The 20,828-nt window shown below is 41.2% G+C and overlaps 1 protein-coding gene across 2 annotated transcripts in view; it reads right to left on the reverse strand.

The window, feature by feature from the left end:
* Positions 1-20,828, reverse strand: part of fam102ab (family with sequence similarity 102 member Ab) — a 34,332-nt gene that overhangs the window by 4,391 nt on the left and 9,113 nt on the right. For both annotated transcript variants that reach the window (XM_041811338.1, XM_041811339.1), the window contains exons 3-11: positions 10,497-10,617; positions 9,784-9,813; positions 6,604-6,720; positions 6,100-6,146; positions 5,585-5,751; positions 5,266-5,367; positions 4,771-4,993; positions 207-328; positions 63-132 (exon numbers count right to left, since the gene is read on the reverse strand). In XM_041811338.1, coding sequence (XP_041667272.1) covers positions 63-132; positions 207-328; positions 4,771-4,993; positions 5,266-5,367; positions 5,585-5,751; positions 6,100-6,146; positions 6,604-6,720; positions 9,784-9,813; positions 10,497-10,617 — 999 coding nt within the window. The remainder of the gene's footprint in view (positions 1-62; positions 133-206; positions 329-4,770; positions 4,994-5,265; positions 5,368-5,584; positions 5,752-6,099; positions 6,147-6,603; positions 6,721-9,783; positions 9,814-10,496; positions 10,618-20,828) is intronic.

The following is a 20,828-nucleotide window of genomic DNA, read 5'->3' on the forward strand; positions in this document are numbered from 1 at the left end:
AAAACATCAGACATGAGGTGAGAAAAACCAGGCGGGTAAAAAGATCGGGGTTAAGAGAGTACCTGTTGGCCAGCCGCATCCCACTCAGCGCCGTCGTCCCGTCTTTACTGACAAAGAGTCTCAGGTTGCTGTCTGCAGGAACGAAGAAAAAATCGTCAAATATGCCGTGTTAAAAATCATCTCCCACCTAAAAGTCGACCTCTGACCTTCATTATTGCTGCTGTCGGAAAAGTTCTGGCTCTGGATGATCTTCTCCACGATGTCGTCGGCATCGATCCGAGTGTCGTCCACACAGCTCGGCTGGCGCTGCACGCTGTCCTTCTTCCTCCTGACAATGGAGAAAAAAAACAGAAAGTAAACGTGTCAGACCAAATGCTATCATCACATATTAGCATGTGTAACTATACTGAGTTTATTCTAATGACAAAAAGCCAGTTTAAGCAACAACAAAGGCCAAAGTCAATTTAATATTCAACCTCCACTCCAATCTCCATGCTCTTAAACGCAACCCTCCTCCTCCAAGGACCAAGACCCCCTACCACTAGATTTGAAGAGATAAAACATGGGGAGGGCTGAGCTTGGACAAGGCTGCTGCCCTAAAAGTAATATGAAACATTTCTGGACAAGGTCAAAAAAAAAAAGGAGTAGAAAGAGGGAAAGGAAAGGAAATAAAGTGGAAGACGTCAGCTGATATAGGTGTGTGAGTCCTGCCAAAACCTCTACAAACTTATCCCTGCATATGGCTGATTTACATCTGACAAAGCCCCAGACTTACAGCTGATATAGACTGATATCTACAGCTGATATAGGCTGATATTTACAGCTGATATAGACTGATATTTACAGCTGATATAGACTGATATTTACAGCTGATATAGACTGATATTTACAGCTGATATAGGCTGATATTTACAGCTGATATAGGCTGATATTTACAGCTGATATAGACTGATATTTACAGCTGATATAGACTGATATTTACAGCTGATATAGACTGATATTTACAGCTGATATAGACTGATATTTACAGCTGATATAGGCTGATATTTACAGCTGATATAGACTGATATTTACAGCTGATATAGACTGATATTTACAGCTGATATAGGCTGATATTTACAGCTGATATAGACTGATATTTACAGCTGATATAGACTGATATTTACAGCTGATATAGACTGATATTTACAGCTGATATAGACTGATATTTACAGCTGATATAGGCTGATATTTACAGCTGATATAGGCTGATATTTACAGCTGATATAGGCTGATATTTACAGCTGATATAGACTGATATTTACAGCTGATATAGGCTGATATTTACAGCTGATATAGACTGATATTTACAGCTGATATAGCCTGATATTTACAGCTGATATAGACTGATATTTACAGCTGATATAGGCTGATATTTACAGCTGATATAGGCTGATATTTACAGCTGATATAGACTGATATTTACAGCTGATATAGACTGATATTTACAGCTGATATAGACTGATATTTACAGCTGATATAGACTGATATTTACAGCTGATATAGACTGATATTTACAGCTGATATAGACTGATATTTACAGCTGATATAGACTGATATTTACAGCTGATATAGACTGATATTTACAGCTGATATAGGCTGATATTTACAGCTGATATAGGCTGATATTTACAGCTGATATAGGCTGATATTTACAGCTGATATAGGCTGATATTCAAAGCTGATATAGACTGATATTTACAGCTGATATAGGCTGATATTTACAGCTGATATAGGCTGATATTTACAGCTGATATAGACTGATATTTACAGCTGATATAGGCTGATATTTACAGCTGATATAGGCTGATATTTACAGCTGATATAGGCTGATATTTACAGCTGATATAGACTGATATTTACAGCTGATATAGGCTGATATTTACAGCTGATATAGGCTGATATTTACAGCTGATATAGACTGATATTTACAGCTGATATAGGCTGATATTTACAGCTGATATAGGCTGATATTTACAGCTGATATAGGCTGATATTTACAGTGGATTTATACTGATATTTACAGTAGATATAGACTGATATTTACAGCGGATATAGACTGATATTTACAGTAGATATAGACTGATATTTACAGCTGATATAGACTGATATTTACAGCTGATATAGACTGATATTTACAGCTGATATAGGCTGATATTTACAGCTGATATAGGCTGATATTTACAGCTGATATAGGCTGATATTTACAGTGGATTTATACTGATATTTACAGCTGATATAGGCTGATATTTACAGCTGATATAGGCTGATATTTACAGCAGATATAGGCTGATATTTACAGCTGATATAGGCTGATATTTACAGCTGATATAGGCTGATATTTACAGCTGATATAGACTGATATTTACAGCTGATATAGACTGATATTTACAGCTGATATAGACTGATATTTACAGCTGATATAGGCTGATATTTACAGCTGATATAGGCTGATATTTACAGCTGATATAGACTGATATTTACAGCTGATATAGACTGATATTTACAGCTGATATAGGCTGATATTTACAGCTGATATAGGCTGATATTTACAGCTGATATAGACTGATATTTACAGCTGATATAGACTGATATTTACAGCTGATATAGGCTGATATTTACAGCTGATATAGACTGATGTTTACAGCTGATATAGACTGATGTTTACAGCTGATATAGACTGATATTTACAGCTGATATAGACTGATATTTACAGCTGATATAGGCTGATATTTACAGCTGATATAGGCTGATATTTACAGCTGATATAGACTGATATTTACAGCTGATATAGACTGATATTTACAGCTGATATAGGCTGATATTTACAGCTGATATAGGCTGATATTCAAAGCTGATATAGACTGATATTTACAGCTGATATAGGCTGATATTTACAGCTGATATAGGCTGATATTTACAGCTGATATAGACTGATATTTACAGCTGATATAGGCTGATATTTACAGCTGATATAGGCTGATATTTACAGCTGATATAGGCTGATATTTAAAGCTGATATAGACTGATATTTACAGCTGATATAGGCTGATATTTACAGCTGATATAGGCTGATATTTACAGCTGATATAGACTGATATTTACAGCTGATATAGGCTGATATTTACAGCTGATATAGACTGATATTTACAGCTGATATAGACTGATATTTACAGCTGATATAGACTGATATTTACAGCTGATATAGACTGATATTTACAGCTGATATAGACTGATATTTACAGCTGATATAGACTGATATTTACAGCTGATATAGGCTGATATTTACAGCTGATATAGGCTGATATTTACAGCTGATATAGGCTGATATTTACAGCTGATATAGGCTGATATTTACAGTGGATTTATACTGATATTTACAGTAGATATAGACTGATATTTACAGCAGATATAGACTGATATTTACAGCAGATATAGACTGATATTTACAGCTGATATAGACTGATATTTACAGCTGATATAGACTGATATTTACAGCTGATATAGGCTGATATTTACAGCTGATATAGGCTGATATTTACAGCTGATATAGGCTGATATTTACAGCTGATATAGGCTGATATTTACAGTGGATTTATACTGATATTTACAGTAGATATAGACTGATATTTACAGCGGATATAGACTGATATTTACAGCAGATATAGACTGATATTTACAGCTGATATAGACTGATATTTACAGCTGATATAGACTGATATTTACAGCTGATGTAGACTGATTTTTACAGCTGATATAGGCTGATATTTACAGCTGATATAGGCTGATATTTAAAGCTGATATAGACTGATATTTACAGCTGATATAGGCTGATATTTACAGCTGATATAGGCTGATATTTACAGCTGATATAGGCTGATATTTACAGCTGATATAGACTGATATTTACAGCTGATATAGACTGATATTTACAGCGGATATAGACTGATATTTACAGCAGATATAGACTGATATTTACAGCAGATATAGACTGATATTTACAGCAGATATAGACTGATATTTACAGCGGATATAGACTGATATTTACAGCAGATATAGACTGATATTTACAGCGGATTTCTACTGATATTTACAGTAGATATAGACTGATATTTACAGCGGATATAGGCTGGTATTTACAGCTGATAAAAATTGATAATTACAGCTGATATAGACTGATATTTATCTATGCTAACCTTGTCACTGGCAGCCATAGTTTACAGGCTTGCAGTAGCTTCAGCTTAACCACTCTTGTCTCTACCACCTCTGATTGGTCCAGTCATTCTCTGATCAGGAACAACTGTTTCAGCTTGAAGCTCTAATCAGCCTGATGAGAGACACTCTGTCCACTTTGAGAGGAAACAAAATGATGGCTGTGTCTGAATTTTTTAGAGCTACATACTATGAACGTACGGAAGACAATGATGTGCTAATTATGGCGGCATTAACAGCCACAACCCACTCCTAGTGAACCAGACCCTCAGTGTTTTATTCTACTTTATCCTGGGTCAGTAACAGCAGCAGATGGATGCTCTTCCACTGAGCATGCTCACACACTCTCACACACACTCCTCTCAGACAGCGGCGAATTCCTGGAGAATTTCTGGCATGTGAGTTTACACATACCTGAGACTAAACCTGAGACTTTAATCAGAGCGACGGCGTCCGAACACGCCTCGCTCTGACATCAACACGGAGAAGATGTGATGGTGAAAACATGCAACTGTCTACCTGGACGGTCTGTTGGACAGGGCGGCTGCAGAGGGGGGAGGCGGCCTCTCTGGTTTGGTGGGTGTGGCCTGTTGGGGAGCCTCTGTGGGGGTGGACGGGGGCGGCTGAGAGGAGGAGGAGGAGGAGGGGGCCAGGCCGCAGGAGGCGCTGCTGCTGGAGGAGGCATTTCTATGGTGACTGAGGTCGGTGAGGCTGGAGCAGCGAGAGTGAGCCGTGCTGTAACCTGGATAGAGACGACAGATGTTAGTGGAAAACTGGACTTTATTTCCTGAGACTACATAAAAGTTTTGTAGTTTTTGTTCACAGTCTGAGACAGTAGGTGGCGGTATGCATTTAGTTGGTTTGTAAAGACACAACCAGAGCAACCACTCAGGTCCACATTAGTTTCTGCTCCGTGCAGACGGGTCCATCCTGCTACTGTGGAGGTTTCTATGATCTTAGAGATGCCAACATTGACGCTCTTCCTACTTCCTCATCTAGCCACAGCTCTCTGACCTGAGATCCTGCTGTGTTGGCTGGCGTAGCTCGAGCTGCGGACGTGACCGCTGTAAAAGACGTCGTCTGGGCTGGACACGGCCTCTCCCTCCTCAGGCAGACCTGCAGAACACACAAGATATTCTAACAAGTTTACCTTCAAAAGCACCACTACGTATAAAAGGCACCGAACAGAATGGGTTCGATCTAAGAAGCAAGAGGTCAAAATAAAAGCTCAGAGAAATGCAGAACTCGAGGCTTCAGACAGTTCAGTAACACCATGGTGCCTACGTCCATTTATAATACACAGCGGACAACAAAGACAGCAGTGAGGCATTACCTGCGCTGCATACTGACGACTGTTTGGGTTTGAAGGAGCGAGGAGACTCCTTGAAGCTTCCTCGTGTCGGCGTAGGCGCTGACGCCTCAGTGCTCTCTCCCTTACAGTCCAGCTGCAGGGTCGGGTCCTCGTCACTGATCGAGACTGATTTGGCCGTACTGGGAGGACTGGTAGGGAAGAAGTTAGCAGAGACACATAAATATAATCAAAAACACCCCTTATTCTATAGTTGGATCAGTCTGAGAAAAGGAGAAGGGTTTTCAAGAAACTAACAGGGAAATTCAGGTGTTTTAAAACTTTATAAAGTGAAATTCAACCAAAACTTTGCACCAAATAACTCTAATCTTTGAAGAATTACTCCATCATAAAACATACATTTTTAGATTCAGTGCATTTCACTTTTCCAGATGATACAGCGCCTCAGGCAGCTTTAAATGTTCATGATCTTAAATATTAAACAAACTAATCTGTGCAGACCCTCATAAAATAAAGGGATGGCAGCTTCAGTAACTCACGTTTTAAAGCAGGGATCCCCAGACAGTAGAGTCATTCCAATAGTTACCTAGAGAAAAACAACAGAAAGCTTTAAACACTCCATATCCTGACCGAACCCAGGCTTTTCCTGCCAGCCTCTACGTTACATTTCTGCAAGAAGACAGGGAGAGTTGGCACACACAGGGCCGCCCATGAGGGGGGATAAAGGGGGGCCAGATCCGGCCCCCCATGGAGGTCAGCAACATCATGGTATGTTGTAAACTTAAGCTGTGATAACCATATATATTTTTAAACCTGAATAACACCCACACTTTCCAAAGCAACATGTGTTTATTTATGCCATAGGATATAACCTTCTTAAAAATGTTAACCCCTTTTCTTTAAACAGAATTAAAATGGATTAAAGATGGCAAAAATAGGTGGAAAGGGTGGTGGAATTACATTTTTAGAAAAAAATGGGTTTAAAAATGGGCAAAAAATGGTTAAATGGTTCCCTCTTGTTGGTTGAGTTTTTGTCATCTTGCCTTGAGTATGGAGTTGTCCTGGCGAGTGTTTTTGGTGTCGTAACCCTCCAGGATGCAGCAGCGAACAGTCGAGCCTGAACCAGCAAACTCGGCCATGTTTAGATCAACGAAACCCAGCTGAACCCACGAACACAGACAGACAATAAAACACAAAGAACAGACAGGAGAAAGATGAGGAGATTATTGTAGATACCACAGGTAAAGTCTGACTCAGCAGATTTCTGTCTTCTTCTTCTGTGGCTTTATCTCATTTTTAATGTATCACTTTGTTTCTGCTCTGTGAGGAAGTAAATAAGAGAAACAGACGGCTCTGGAGGTGATAAACTCCTTTAACCTCCTCATTCATGATTTCTGCTCTGTCAGCACAAACGCTCTCTTAAAGAGTCACTGTCTGCAGAGACTGTGCTGCGTTCAAGAGCATTCTCAGGAATCAAAATAACTGTGTGGTGTTCAACAGATCCTGGCTGTACTTCCTTACCTTCCTACTGCCACTTGTACAATCTTAGAAATAACTGAGCTGAAACAGCGACAGAGTAATGAACTCCTCACTGACTCTAATGTTTGACATCAGTTAGAGCTTTTTAAGTTTCAGCTAAGATAGAATTTTTTTATATTGTATGCTTTAATAAAAATCAACTCTGGCACCTGCGTTGTTAACATGGGAACAAAAGTCCCGGCACCTGTTTGTGTCTTAATCACCATAAATTGCAGGCAAACTCCTGCAGTTTTCATGCACCCATGCTGGTGACATCCGGGTCTGGAGGCATGAAGGTTTTAGGTTGTCCCTCCATCCATGTCTCAAGAACCCCTCAAGGAGTTTTCCCTAAACTTTGACCGACACAAGGATGCAAGGCCGAGCACAAAAACCACTCCAGCCCTGCACACCCCTGTACTTTCACTGTCCACGACACGAGTATACAGTCACACACTCCTTATCCATGCAGATGTTATGAAACCAGTAATGAAATGCACATCATCTACAGTGCAATTAACAAAAATGCCAGCAGGTGGCAGCAGACAGTAAACTGCAAGATGCAGCACATGCTTCAGACAACAAGAAGTACCAGTAAAAGCACAGATAGAAGGTCAGGAGCTGGACACGAAGTCATGCAACATGACTGTGTAAAAACAACTCGACCAACCTTCACCTGCACCAGTAGCATTCAAACTTTTTTCACCCAAGGCACAGCTGAGATCGAGCAACAATCTTGAGGCACACCATATTTACATTGGCTGGTTTAAAAACGTGTCAAATAAAGCATTTTAATTAACACCAACAGTGCTTTTTGAAGGACAGTTGCAGGTTTTCAATTTGTTTTTTTACTATAAACTTTTGGATTAAACCCATCTATGCAACCAACCCTTCACCAGATGAACTGAGCAAATCAAGCCCACAGTTTCCAAAGAGCGCCCGCATGTGAACAGAAACCCAGCAGCACTTCGTCTTCTTTATCTTCAAGCACACCATGCAAAACCAGAAATAGCCTCTCTAATTCTTGTTATAGCATCTTCAGTCACAGTTATAGTAATGATGCAATATTATACACATTCCCAAAGCACACCTAGCCTTGCCTCTGGCCACAACATTCAAGAACCACTGATGAACACATTACAAGACACCAGGCTAATAAGCAGTTAGCATCGATAGCTAGGCTTGCTAGCTGGGGCATTCTTGCAAACATGAATGGGATGAAGTGCAATAAAAAAAGGTGTCAAAAATGGTCAAAATGCAGCAAAAACGGTAACCCTAACCCTAAAACCCTAAAAACAGGTGAAAAGGGGTGAAAAAGTGAAAAAAAAAATGGTGAGATTGTAGCAAAAATGGGTGAGAAATGACAAAAAAACGAGTTACAGGTGGCAAAAAAATGGTCCAAAGTGGCAAAAACATGGCAAAAAATGGAGTAGAAAGTGACTTAAATGGGGAAAAAGCAGTTAAGTGGCAAAAATGGGGGAAAAAAAATAGGAAACAAATGGTATGTAATGGCAAAAGGTAGCTTAAATGGGCAAAAAGTGGCAAAAAATGGCGAAAAAGGGCAAAAATGGCAAAAAGAAGAGGCGAACATTTTGGAAAAAAGGAAACAAGTGGTATTTAATAGCACAAGGTAGCTTATTTGGATGAAAAGTGGCAAAAATGGTTTAAAAAAAGGGCTAAAAGTGGCAAAATTGGAAAAAATTTGTCACAAAGAAGTTGCAAAAATGGGCAAAAAATAGGAAAAATGGATATTTATTGGTACAAGGTAGCTTAAATGGGCAAAAAGTGGCAAAAAAAATGGTTAAAAATGTCAAAAATTGGATAAAAGTGGAAAAAAAAGTTGCAAAATGGCCAAAAAAATAATTAAAAAAAGGGGTATTTAATGGTAAAAGGCAGCTTAAATGGGTGAAAAGTAGCAAAAATGGTGAAAATAGCAACAAGTTTCCCCTTTTTAAGATTTTCAAGGGGAATAATGTTTAAAATTCAGACATAAAAGAGCCTCATGAGGCTCCAGAGCCACACGTTCAGTATCACTGATCTGTTTGTTAATAGAGCTTTCAGGATGTTCAATCATTTTTAAGACTTTACACACTTGCCACAATTTTTTGCACATATTGTTATATTTAAAGTGCAATTGTTGTTTAATAAACGCAGATGTCATTTTTCTAAGTGAGTTTTTTATTCTGTGATTAAAACCACACTGTGAGATTCTGATACTGTTACACCCCGACTCTCTACAACAACCAGCAGCTGCTGTAGGAAATACTCGGCCCTAGTGTTTACCACGCTGTAAATTCAAGCTGCCCACAGCTGTCCTCTGTGGTTGTAGTTAGAAATGTAACTGCAGCCTATTACTTTCCATTATGTCATAAAAGAATCAGAGGCTGAATCACATATAAACAGTGGTATTACAGTATTAAAGCGGTGTAGTGTGATTACTCAGCGTGTAGGAATCTGATGAGCCCCGACGGCTCAGACAGCTGATTCTCTGACTACACACACCACAGTAAACACCGTCGGTCACATGCTGCTCTGACTGAACCGTGTGACGTTTACACACTCGCTGTCACTTTGACATCATTGAGGCCGTTAAAGGTTCGTTTTATAAGAACACAGAGCAGTTTAAAATTTACGAGTTTACACATTAAACATATTAGATAAACCGCTCAGACCTAGAAGTATTTTAGGAGATCAGAAAATATGCGTACCTTTGAGAAAGCTTTTCCTCCTTTCAGCTCCTGCAAACACACAAAAACAAAAACCATGAAGGAATAAAAGTCTGCTTATTCTAACACCATCCTTTTACAGTCAGGCCCATAAACGGGTTACATCACATCACATGCATCAAACATGGAACCTGGAGGTCGACCCCAGGGAGGCTGAACCAGATTTTAACATGCAGAGCATCATTTCTGCATTAAAGCAGGGTCTTGGAGTGAATGCAAAAGTAGCTGAATTCCTTTAAAGGAAATGATCCATCTCAGAAGTATGCAGAGGACAAACATGTTGATGTATATCTGGTAAATCTATTTTTAAATTTCCCATAGTTAAAAAATAAACCCTCAAATAATTGTGATAGAAGCTGCTTTATCCAGATTGGCTTAATGTTTTTGTAGAAATCCAGCTGTCAGGCATGATCCACAAATACAATGCATGATAAACACATGAACATCAGTCCATTCTGGATTGTGGTTTTCTCTCAGTTTCAGGTGTTTCCAGACTAAGGAACAATACTAAAAAAAACTGTTTCTGCAGGGGTTCTTCACCATTCATGACACAGCATCAGACTCAGTAATAGAAGTAATAACTCATTCCTTTAACAAGGATTTAGTCACTGCAGCATAGTGCATGCTAAACTTACCCTGGTATGTCCCATATAAAAGGACTAGAGCAGAGGTGCATGCTGGGAGTTGTGGTTTACCTTGCGTACAGACACTCTGCAGATGCACGGGTCCAACACGCCGCTGATGGGATTGGCGCTCATTTTACACACGAAGGAAAACTTCTTCCTCCATCGGACGCAGTTCTGCTGAACCTCCTCTCTGCAGGAAGAAAAAACACAAAACAGGCCATCAGAAACATCTTTTCTACCTATTTTCATCTAAAATCAGCTATTTCTATTCTCCTTTTCTCAGCTAAAGCCTGTTTTTGTCTGTAAACATCCCTACATCACGCTCGTTTCTGTCCAGTGAGGAGTAAAACATCTCTGCTTCATACAGGACATGACTGCAGACCCATCCTGGTTTTCCAAGAACAAATGAAGAGCAGATGGTTCAGATGATCTCATCTGGCTCTATGGAGGGGGTTTCCTCTGACTGAAAGCAGACTTTCTGTGAAGGACGTCTGTGACTCTGCACGTCTCCTTGAACTCTAACAGAGGATCAGACACCTTAAAGAGACCACAGCTCTGCTCTGACAGGAGGCAGGAGAGGGTTAAATATGTGCTTTCAATATCCACAGGAAGTCCTGTGTACAAACAGAGAAGAGGCTAAACGACGAAGAGTTAACAAAAGATGAACGTGAGATTATCAAGACACAGAAAAAAGACTTAGACTCAGCCACAGCAATAAATTAATAAATAAGAAGTTACATTTAACTCATTCATTGATTTTATTCTTTCTCCCTAAAAAGGAAGATGGATGGATGGATGGATGGATGGATGGATGATAGATGGATGGATGGATGGATGGATGGATGGATGGATGGATGGATGGATGGATGATAGATGGATGGATGGATGGATGGATTGATGGATGGATGGATGATAGATGGATGATAGATGGATGATAGATGGATGGATAATAGATGGATGGATGGATGGATGGATGATAGATGGATGATAGATGGATGATAGATGGATGGATGGATGGATGATAGATGGATGATAGATGGATGATAGATGGATGGATGGATGGATAATAGATGGATGGATGGATGATAGATGGATGGATGAATGGATGATAGATGGATGGATGGATGAATGGATGATAGATGGATGGATGGATGGATGATAGATGATGATGGATGGATGGATGGATGGATGATAGATGGATGGATGAATGGATGATAGATGGATGGATTGATGGATGATAGATGGATGGATGGATGGATGGATGGATGATAGATGATGGATGGATGATGGATGATGGATGGATGGATGATGGATGGATGGATGGATGGATGGATGGATGGATGGATGATGGATGATGGATGGATGGATGGATGGATGATGGATGGATGGATGGATGATGGATGATGATGGATGATGGATGGATGGATGGATGATGGATGGATGGATGGATGATGGATGGATGGATGGATGGATGGATGATGGATGATGGATGGATGGATGGATGGATGGATGATGGATGGATGGATGGATGGATGGATGGATGGATGGATGGATGATGGATGATGGATGGATGGATGGATGGATGGATGGATGGATGATGGATGATGGATGGATGGATGGATGGATGGATGGATGGATGGATGATGGATGGATGGATGGATGGATGGATGATGGATGATGGATGATGGATTGATGGATGGATGGATGGATGGATGGATGATGGATGGATGGATGGATGGATGGATGGATGATGGATGGATGATGGATGATGGATGGATGGATGGATGGATGGATGGATGATGGATGGATGATGGATGATGGATGGATGGATGGATGGATGGATGATGGATGGATGATGGATGATGGATGGATGGACTCATGTTAGTCTAGGTATCTAACCCTAATCAGACCTTTTCCTCACAATGTTCTAAATAAATATGAATGAATGAGGATCATTATAAATGATGAAGTTCTAATAAAGATGAGCTGTGATGAAACCTGACCCTTTAAATCTAAAACAGAAACAACAAACAGTGATCTGTGATCCACTGATCCTGCCTGGAGGAAGTCTCTTTCTCTCCAGCGGCTCTCTGATTGTGGAGTCAGGAAACGTTAACGCTGCTCTGTCTCTCTGTTTGAGGAATTTACAGTCTGAGGAGAGGAGCAAGTCCTCATGGGAGTAACGACCGAGCCCCTCCCTCTGAGAGTAAACATGAATCTCTCTGACCTAATGAAGAAAGAACACGAGAACACGACTAGTGTTTTACTAACTAGAGCTTTATCAAGGCTCTCTAACAGCTCTACACACACACACACACACACACACACACACACACACACACACACACACACTGGGCCTGTCTGGACTCGGCTGATCTTATCACTCTTTTCTCGTTCATTCAGAGGAAATCTAACACCAAACTCAGATCTCTGCATGTTCAGAATTTTAGAAACAACCCACACATGATGGACCTGAGGGCTGTCAGGAAACCAGAATCATGGGGGCAGTGTGGAGTTATGTAGCTGACAGTTAGAGCCAGAGCAGCTGAACACAGTGATGTAGACTTTAGAGGAAGGATTGTGAGACCAGTAAGGATCATATAAACTAAAACTTTCTTGGTGCCATGCAGGATAAACCTTCTCTTAAGCCGCAGTTCTCTGTCACACTGAATAAGATTGTCTTCCAGGATTTTTGTATATTTTGCTACATTCATTTTCCCCTCTACCTTTACAAGCCTTCCAGGGCCGGCTGCTGAGAAGCATCCCCACAGCACGATGCTGCTGAGGAACATCCCCACAGCACGATGCGGCTGAGAAGCATCCCCACAGCACGATGCTGCTGAGAAGCATCCCCACAGCATGATGCGGCTGAGAAGCATCCCCACAGCACGATGCTGCCACCAGCGTGCTCCACAGTGGGGATGGTGTGTTTGTGGTAATGTCAGTGTTTGGCGTCCTGTCTGATGGTCAAAAATCTCTATTTTTACATTCTTGGTGACCCTTTTTTTAAACTCAGACTTGTTCTGGTGCTCAGTAACAGTCTCCTTTTGCATATCAAACTTAAAACACATATTTCTACAGCTCTACTGGGACTTTAAAGGAGTTGATCTGAGGATTTCTTCATTCCTAAAGACTCATGCGAGGGCTTCATGCTGCATCATGTCCTCACTGATTTGAGGCCTTCTGGTCTTTTCAGACCCTTCATATCTGTTTAATCTCCTTCTTTATGTCTCGGTTGTCTAAAGAGCAGAAGCGTGCAGCTCACTATTTCTCTAACAGAGTAGGAGAGAAGATGATCACAGAGAAATCCTGAAAGGATTACTTTTACTTTCTAAGATTTTCTTCATGCCAGCAGTCGTCTGAGTTCCAGTCAGTGTCTTCAGGCATTTTCTACCACACAACCTTTCACACACTTTTTATTATCACACCGTTTCCCCCTGCACTTATCTGAAGTGTGACCTGAAGTCTACAGCTCTTTAAACAGAGAGCCTGCAGGCCGAGAACGCCCCGACCGGTTCTTCCACTTCTTCTCTTACAACATGGAGACCTGCACAAACACACCATTGTACGGCGGGCAGACGAGAGCTGCAGAGAGCTGCTCCTCTGAACGCTTCGTTCTGACAGTTACAGCAGTCAAACTACAGGATCAGTGAGGATTTAGAACGGTTATATCACTCAGAACCATTTCCTCTACTCACCAGCTAAACTGCCAATAAAACACAGAGGCAGACCACACTAAAGCATGAATACAGCTCTCCTTCTTTACACCGGCGGGGGAAGGTTTCTGAAATAGTTCGTGTCATGTGACAATGACAAAGACTCTTAAACTGACATAACTTCATAAAAACTAAGATAAGAGCCTGAGTCAGCTGCCTTTTTCATTCTACACTCATGTATTCCTGCACCTCTTTGGCTCTTCAGTGTCAGCCTTCGTTTTGTTTTTATACTCTTTATTAAAAATACTTTTGCAACCTCCTTAATGTCACTTCTTCCTCACTGGCCAATCAAAATCAAGAATAATAATAATATAATAATAATAACTTTTATTTGTATAGCACTTTTAAAAACATGGGTTTACAAAGTGCTTTGACAAGTGCAGAAGCAAGTACAAAAACAAAGCAACAACCCAGACAAAAGACAGAAACAGAACGTGACATCTAGACAGATAATAATTCATCTACATCGATAAAGAGCGACAATATAGAACCAAACCTAGATGACCTGTGATGCCATGCAAACTAAGACATCACAGACGTCAATCAGAGTGCAGACATGAACTGCACAGCTAAGACATCATGAACATCAGGATGCAGGCAAGACACAGACATCAGTACCATAAAATGATAGGAACCCAGGCAAAGCAGGAAGAGGCGGGACTTCTGATATCAGCTTTGTCAACAACAATGGCAGTGGAGAGACTGATCTGACTCATTGAGGGCAAACAATGTAAATATGAAAAACATAGGTGAGCCCTCTATTCCCTGGATTCTCCACCCCTAAGATGAACGTATACACACATGAGATGCAGTGCTCATGCAGGCCACTGAAAGCCCTAACTTCACATCCATCCATTCAGGGGGGTGGAGCCTAACCCAGCTGTCATTGGGTGAGACTGGTTGCCTACCAAACGCAGGGCTAACAGAGGAAGACAATCTCACACTCACACCTACGGGCAATTTAGTCACCAGTTAACCCTGACCGGTTAGCGAACCAGGAACCTTCTTACTGAGGCAACAGCGTTAACCCCTGCACCACCATGCACCACCTCCAAAACAAGAAGCAAGCCATGTCACAGCCTAGATGCCGTCTTACTTTTAAGATATTAACGCCATTTAAAAAAACATTCTGCACTAATTTATTCATCTTCTTCCTTATCCTGGGGCCGGGTCGCAGCAGCAGCAGGCTAAGCAAGTTAGCACAGACATCCCTCTGCAACGTTTTCCAGTTTCTTCTAGGCTAGTGTTACTCAACCCTGCTCAACCAAAGAGCCAAAATACCTTTGCAAGAGCCACAATCTAAGTGGTGAAAATGGCTTGAAGTAGCAATTACAATAAGTTAGATGTGGCAAAAATGGTCCAAAAGTGGCAAAAACATGAGAGAAAAGTGACTAAAATAGGCAGAAAGCAGTCCAGACTAGCAAAATACGGCAAAACAGAGGAAACAAGTGGTATTTAATACCAACAGGCAGCTTTAATGGGCGAAAAGTGGCGAAAAAATGGAAAAAAGGGTCAAAAAGAAGTAGCAACAATGGGCAAACAAAATAGGAAAAAAAGGGGCTCTAAATGGCAAAAGGCAGCTTAAATGGGCAAAAAGTGGCCAAAAAAAATGGTGAAAAGGGCAAAATGGGATTAAAGTGGGCAAAACTGGGAAAAAGTGTCAAAAAGAAGTGACAAAAATGGGAAAAAACAGATAAAAGGTCGTATTTAATGGCAAAGGTATCATAATTGGGTGAAAAGTGGCAAAAATGGGACAATTAAGTTTGACAACACTTTTTTATAAGTCTGGGAAACAAATGGATTTATGTGAATAATTTCAGAGGTCAAAGTTCCCCTTTTTAAGGTTTTCTGGGGAATAATATTTCAAATTAAGACATAAAAGAGCCTCATGTGGCTACAGAGCCACATTTGAGTATCACTGTTCTAGGGGATCCTGAGGCGTCCCCAGACCAGGATATATCTCTGGGTCTTCCAAAGCGAGTCGACCAGGAGGCATCCTGCTTGATGCCTGAACCACCTCAGATGGCTCCTTTCAATACCATGAGCAGCAGCTCTGCTCTGAGCTCCATTAAAATGTCTGAACTCCTCACCCTGTCTCTGAGCTCAGACACCTTCTGAAGAAATCTCCTTCAGTCATTAAGCAGAGTTCCTGACCATAGGTGAGGGCTGGGAGGTGCATAAGGAAGTAAATCAAAAAGCTCAAGTTCTTCTTCACCTCAACGGACCGGCGTTACGCCCACAGTACTGCTGATGCTGCACCAACCCGCCCATCCAGCTCACACTCCCCATTCTCCTTGTTCCCAGGTTCTCTAATTAGGACCTGTTTTAATCTGCCATCCTTTTTGTTTACTAGCAGATCACATCAGCTGACAGGGCCGTTAATAATGCATGTCAGCACTCACTGTCGGCACAACCAGTCCTAAACTACATGAGGACATCCCACACATCCTCTGCATCAGTCTGAGCTATCAGATATAAAAGTATTAAGGATTACCACTCTGTATGAATGCCTAAACCAGTCTTACTCAACCCTGCTCCACCAAAGAGCCAAATTATTGAAAAATACTTTGAAAGAGCCACAATCTAAGTGATGAAAAGTGGCAAAAGTGGTCAAAAAGCAGCAAACACTTGGAGAAAAATGGTAAAAAAGGGCAGAACATGGCAAAAATGGGTGGGAAGTGGCCAAAAAATAAGTTAAAAGTGGAAAAAAATTGTCAAAAAGTGGAAAAAATCAGAGAAAAGGTGGGAAAATCAGCAAAAAGTGGCAGCTTAAATGGATGAGAAGTGGCAAAAAAAATAGTTACAGATGGCAAAAATGGTCTAAAAGAGGCAAAAATGTAGAAAAAAATGAGTGAAAAGAGACTCAAATGGGCAAAAATCAGAAAAAAGGTGGAAAAATGGGACTTTAGTGGAATTTAAATGCAAAAGGCAGTTTAACCCTTTACCTACTGACCCAGCCCCGGCTCTGTGTTTTATGTTACTGAGAATGTTGAGAATGCATTTTTCCTCCTTTATTTGCACTAACTGTGGCCTATGTATAAAGTTATCTTTTGCACGTTGTTTTGCACACCCAGAGTCCTAGACTCCAAAAATGACTGCTGATTGTTCTAAACATGTATAGGTTCACATTTCAAATGTCCAATCAAAACTTCATGAGCAATAACAACATTTCTTCTCATAAAAGCCATGAAAAACAAATCTGTTTTTGTGTTTTTCTTTTAAACTGCTGACAATTCCATATACTGAGCAATAATCATTAACCAGATGTTGAAAAGTCAAGTTCAAGTACTCCTGGGAAAAGGGAGCAATTAGTGAAAAGTGATTCAAATGGGCAAAAATCAGCAAAAAGGTGGGAAAATTGGAAATAGATGACATTTGATTACAAAAGGCGGCTTAAATGGGCGAAAAAGGGCAAAAAATGGAAGAAAAGGGGCAAACACTGGGAGAAAAATGGCGAAAAAGGGCTGAATATGGCATAAATAGGTGGGAAGTGACCAAAAAAATAAGTTAAAGGTGGAAAAAAATTGTCAAAAAGTGGCAAAAATCTGAAACAAGGCGGGAAAATCAGCAAAAAGTGGCATTAAACTGCAAAAGGAAGCTTAAATGGATCAGAAGTGGCAAAAAAAAATTTGTAACGGATGGCAAAAATGGTCTAAAAGAGGCAAAAACAGAGGAAAAAATGAGTGAAAAGTGACTCAAATGGGCAAAAATCAGAAAAAAAGGTGGTAAAATAGGAAATGAGTGGAATTTAACGGCAAAAGGCAGTTTAAATGGGGTAAAAGAGGCAAAAATAGGCAAGAAGGGGCAAAAAATTACAAAAAGCAGGCTTAAAGTGTCAAAATGGGTGAAAAGTGACAAAAAAGTGGCAAAACTGTTGCAAAAAATGAGTGAAAAGTGACTTAAAGGGGCAAAAATCAGCAAAATTCTGGGAAAATGGGAAATAGATGGCATTTAATTACAAAAGGCGGCTTAAATGGGCAACAAAGGGGTAAAAAAGGGCCAAAATTTGCAAAAAGCGGGATAAAAGTGTTTAAAAAAGTGGCCAAAAAGGGAATAATGTTTCAAATTAAGACATAAAATGCCACAAATAATCACAAAGAGCCACATGTGGCCCCAGAGCCACAGGTTGAGAATCACTGCCTTAAACAGATATAAATCCTGTTATAAACTCCACAGTTTTTATCTGGTACCATTCACACTGATCACATCACACTTTAAGGATCTCTTCCATGCAAACCTGCACAGATCTCTGCAGCTACGTCAGCGTGTTAACCGGGGGTCAATCCTGGTTGGTCTCCACATAAACACACACATAGATGTGTTTATATTCAGTGATCTTCACACACAGCAGCCATCTTTGTCAGCTGCTCTTCTTCTCTGCGCTACATGAATATAAAACATCAACCATTCAAAGCAGGGTTAGACGTCCTAGGATTTTTAGTGGCAGCTCCTGTAAAGTGGGATTATTTTTATGAACCCATCGTAGTCCTACAGAGACGTCTGGTCCGTTTAACAACACAGGAAATCCTCACTCATGTCGAGTATTTGTGTTTTTCACAAATGCTAAAGTCTGTTTGGGCTCAAAACTCCCACTTCAACATTCCCATCCTCCCATTGGCCGCTTTCTGCTGTAAGAATCTGAGGAATGAAGCAGCCTGTCGATGACCGAACCCTCCGTTTTACGTTCACATCACAATCTGACATTAGATATGTGAAAGTGGAGCGACCACAGCTGCTGCTCTGACAGGACGCCACATGAAGGATGGAGATCTTTGACTCCTGAGAAAACACAAAGTTCAGACATCGCTGCAGTGATGCAGCTTTTTAACATCTCAGCAAACATTTCCAGCGCTGAAAACAGAAGAAGGAACTGGAAAACTGTCCAAAGATAGAGAACTCACAGCTTCTGTCTGCTCTGAATCCTGCTTTTAGAAGCTCTTTCCTACGTACACCTGAAACTTAACCGAGGTGAGTAAACAGGAACATTCTCAGTGAAAGCAGACAGGAGGGTCACTGGTTAGAAACCAGCACATCAGACTGGTTACACTTCTCTTTTTTAGTCATACTGCAACTAGAACCAGTTCTCCCGATGCCAAAGAAAACCAGTTTACACTCCTGTTAGCTAGAGATGAAGCGGTCCATCCCTGCAGCAGCATCAATGAAACTATTAATGAGACCATAAACCAGTTTAAACTGCTGAGTCAGAGGGAATTAAAGGTACAGTACGCAGCATTTTAGCACTAAAGGCTAACATTTCAGTGCATTTTGAGGGTTTGGTCATTGTGCAGCGACAGCCTTTCAGATATTATGACATCATTCAGCAGGTATGCATGATACATGGTGATATTTAAGGCCCAATACATGATTTATACAAGCAATCACAACATTCTCAGATTGTAGCAGTTGTGTTGTCTCTTTAAGGTGAAATGTGCGTCTAAGATCCACTTTCATACTGCAGCAGAGATGTACAGGTACAATTCATGCACAGCCATAAGAGAAGTCTCCAGCATTCTCATCATGCATAAACTCTGCTGAAAAGATTCTCCCTCTGACAGACCAGCAGCGAGCTTTGACTTTCAAGTATTATTATTATAAAACCCCCACAGAGATAGAAACATGAATGTAAATGCTTATCTAATATAATGAACTTAGTTTAGAGGCATGAAACTGAATATGAGGGTGTAACAGCTTAAAGCTATAAAGGAGGAGGCTGGGGTGGAGGAGGTGAAGCTTTAGTCCATAAAGGAGGAGGCTGGGGTGGAGGAGGTGAAGCTTTAGTCTATAAAGGAGGAGGCTGGGGTGGAGGAGGTGAAGCTTTAGTCCATAAAGGAGGAGGCTGAGGTGGAGGAGGTGAAGCTTTAGTCCATAAAGGAGGAGGCTGGGGTGGAGGAGGTGAAGCTTTAGTCTATAAAGGAGGAGGCTGGGGTGGAGGAGGTGAAGCTTTAGTCTATAAAGGAGGAGGCTGGGGTGGAGGAGGTGGAGCTTTAGTCTATAAAGGAGGAGGCTGGGGTGGAGGAGGTGGAGCTTTAGTCTATAAAGGAGGAGGCTGGGGTGGAGGAGGTGAAGCTTTAGTCCATAAAGGAGGAGGCTGGGGTGGAGGAGGTGAAGCTTTAGTCCATAAAGGAGGAGGCTGGGGTGGAGGAGGTGAAGCTTTAGTCCATAAAGGAGGAGGCTGGGGTGGAGGAGGTGAAGCTTTAGTCCATAAAGGAGGAGGCTGAGGTGGAGGAGGTGAAGCTTTAGTCTATAAAGGAGGAGGCTGGGGTGGAGGAGGTGAAGCTTTAGTCTATAAAGGAGGAGGCTGGGGTGGAGGAGGTGAAGCTTTAGTCCATAAAGGAGGAGGCTGGGGTGGAGGAGGTGAAGCTTTAGTCCATAAAGGAGGAGGCTGAGGTGGAGGAGGTGAAGCTTTAGTCTATAAAGGAGGAGGCTGGGGTGGAGGAGGTGGAGCTTTAGTCTATAAAGGAGGAGGCTGGGGTGGAGGAGGTGAAGCTTTAGTCCATAAAGGAGGAGGCTGGGGTGGAGGAGGTGAAGCTTTAGTCCATAAAGGAGGAGGCTGGGGTGGAGGAGGTGAAGCTTTAGTCCATAAAGGAGGAGGCTGGGGTGGAGGAGGTGAAGCTTTAGTCCATAAAGGAGGAGGCTGGGGTGGAGGAGGTGAAGCTTTAGTCCATAAAGGAGGAGGCTGGGGTGG

This window comes from Cheilinus undulatus, linkage group 17 (assembly GCF_018320785.1).
Source record: "Cheilinus undulatus linkage group 17, ASM1832078v1, whole genome shotgun sequence".
NCBI lineage: Eukaryota > Metazoa > Chordata > Actinopteri > Labriformes > Labridae > Cheilinus > Cheilinus undulatus.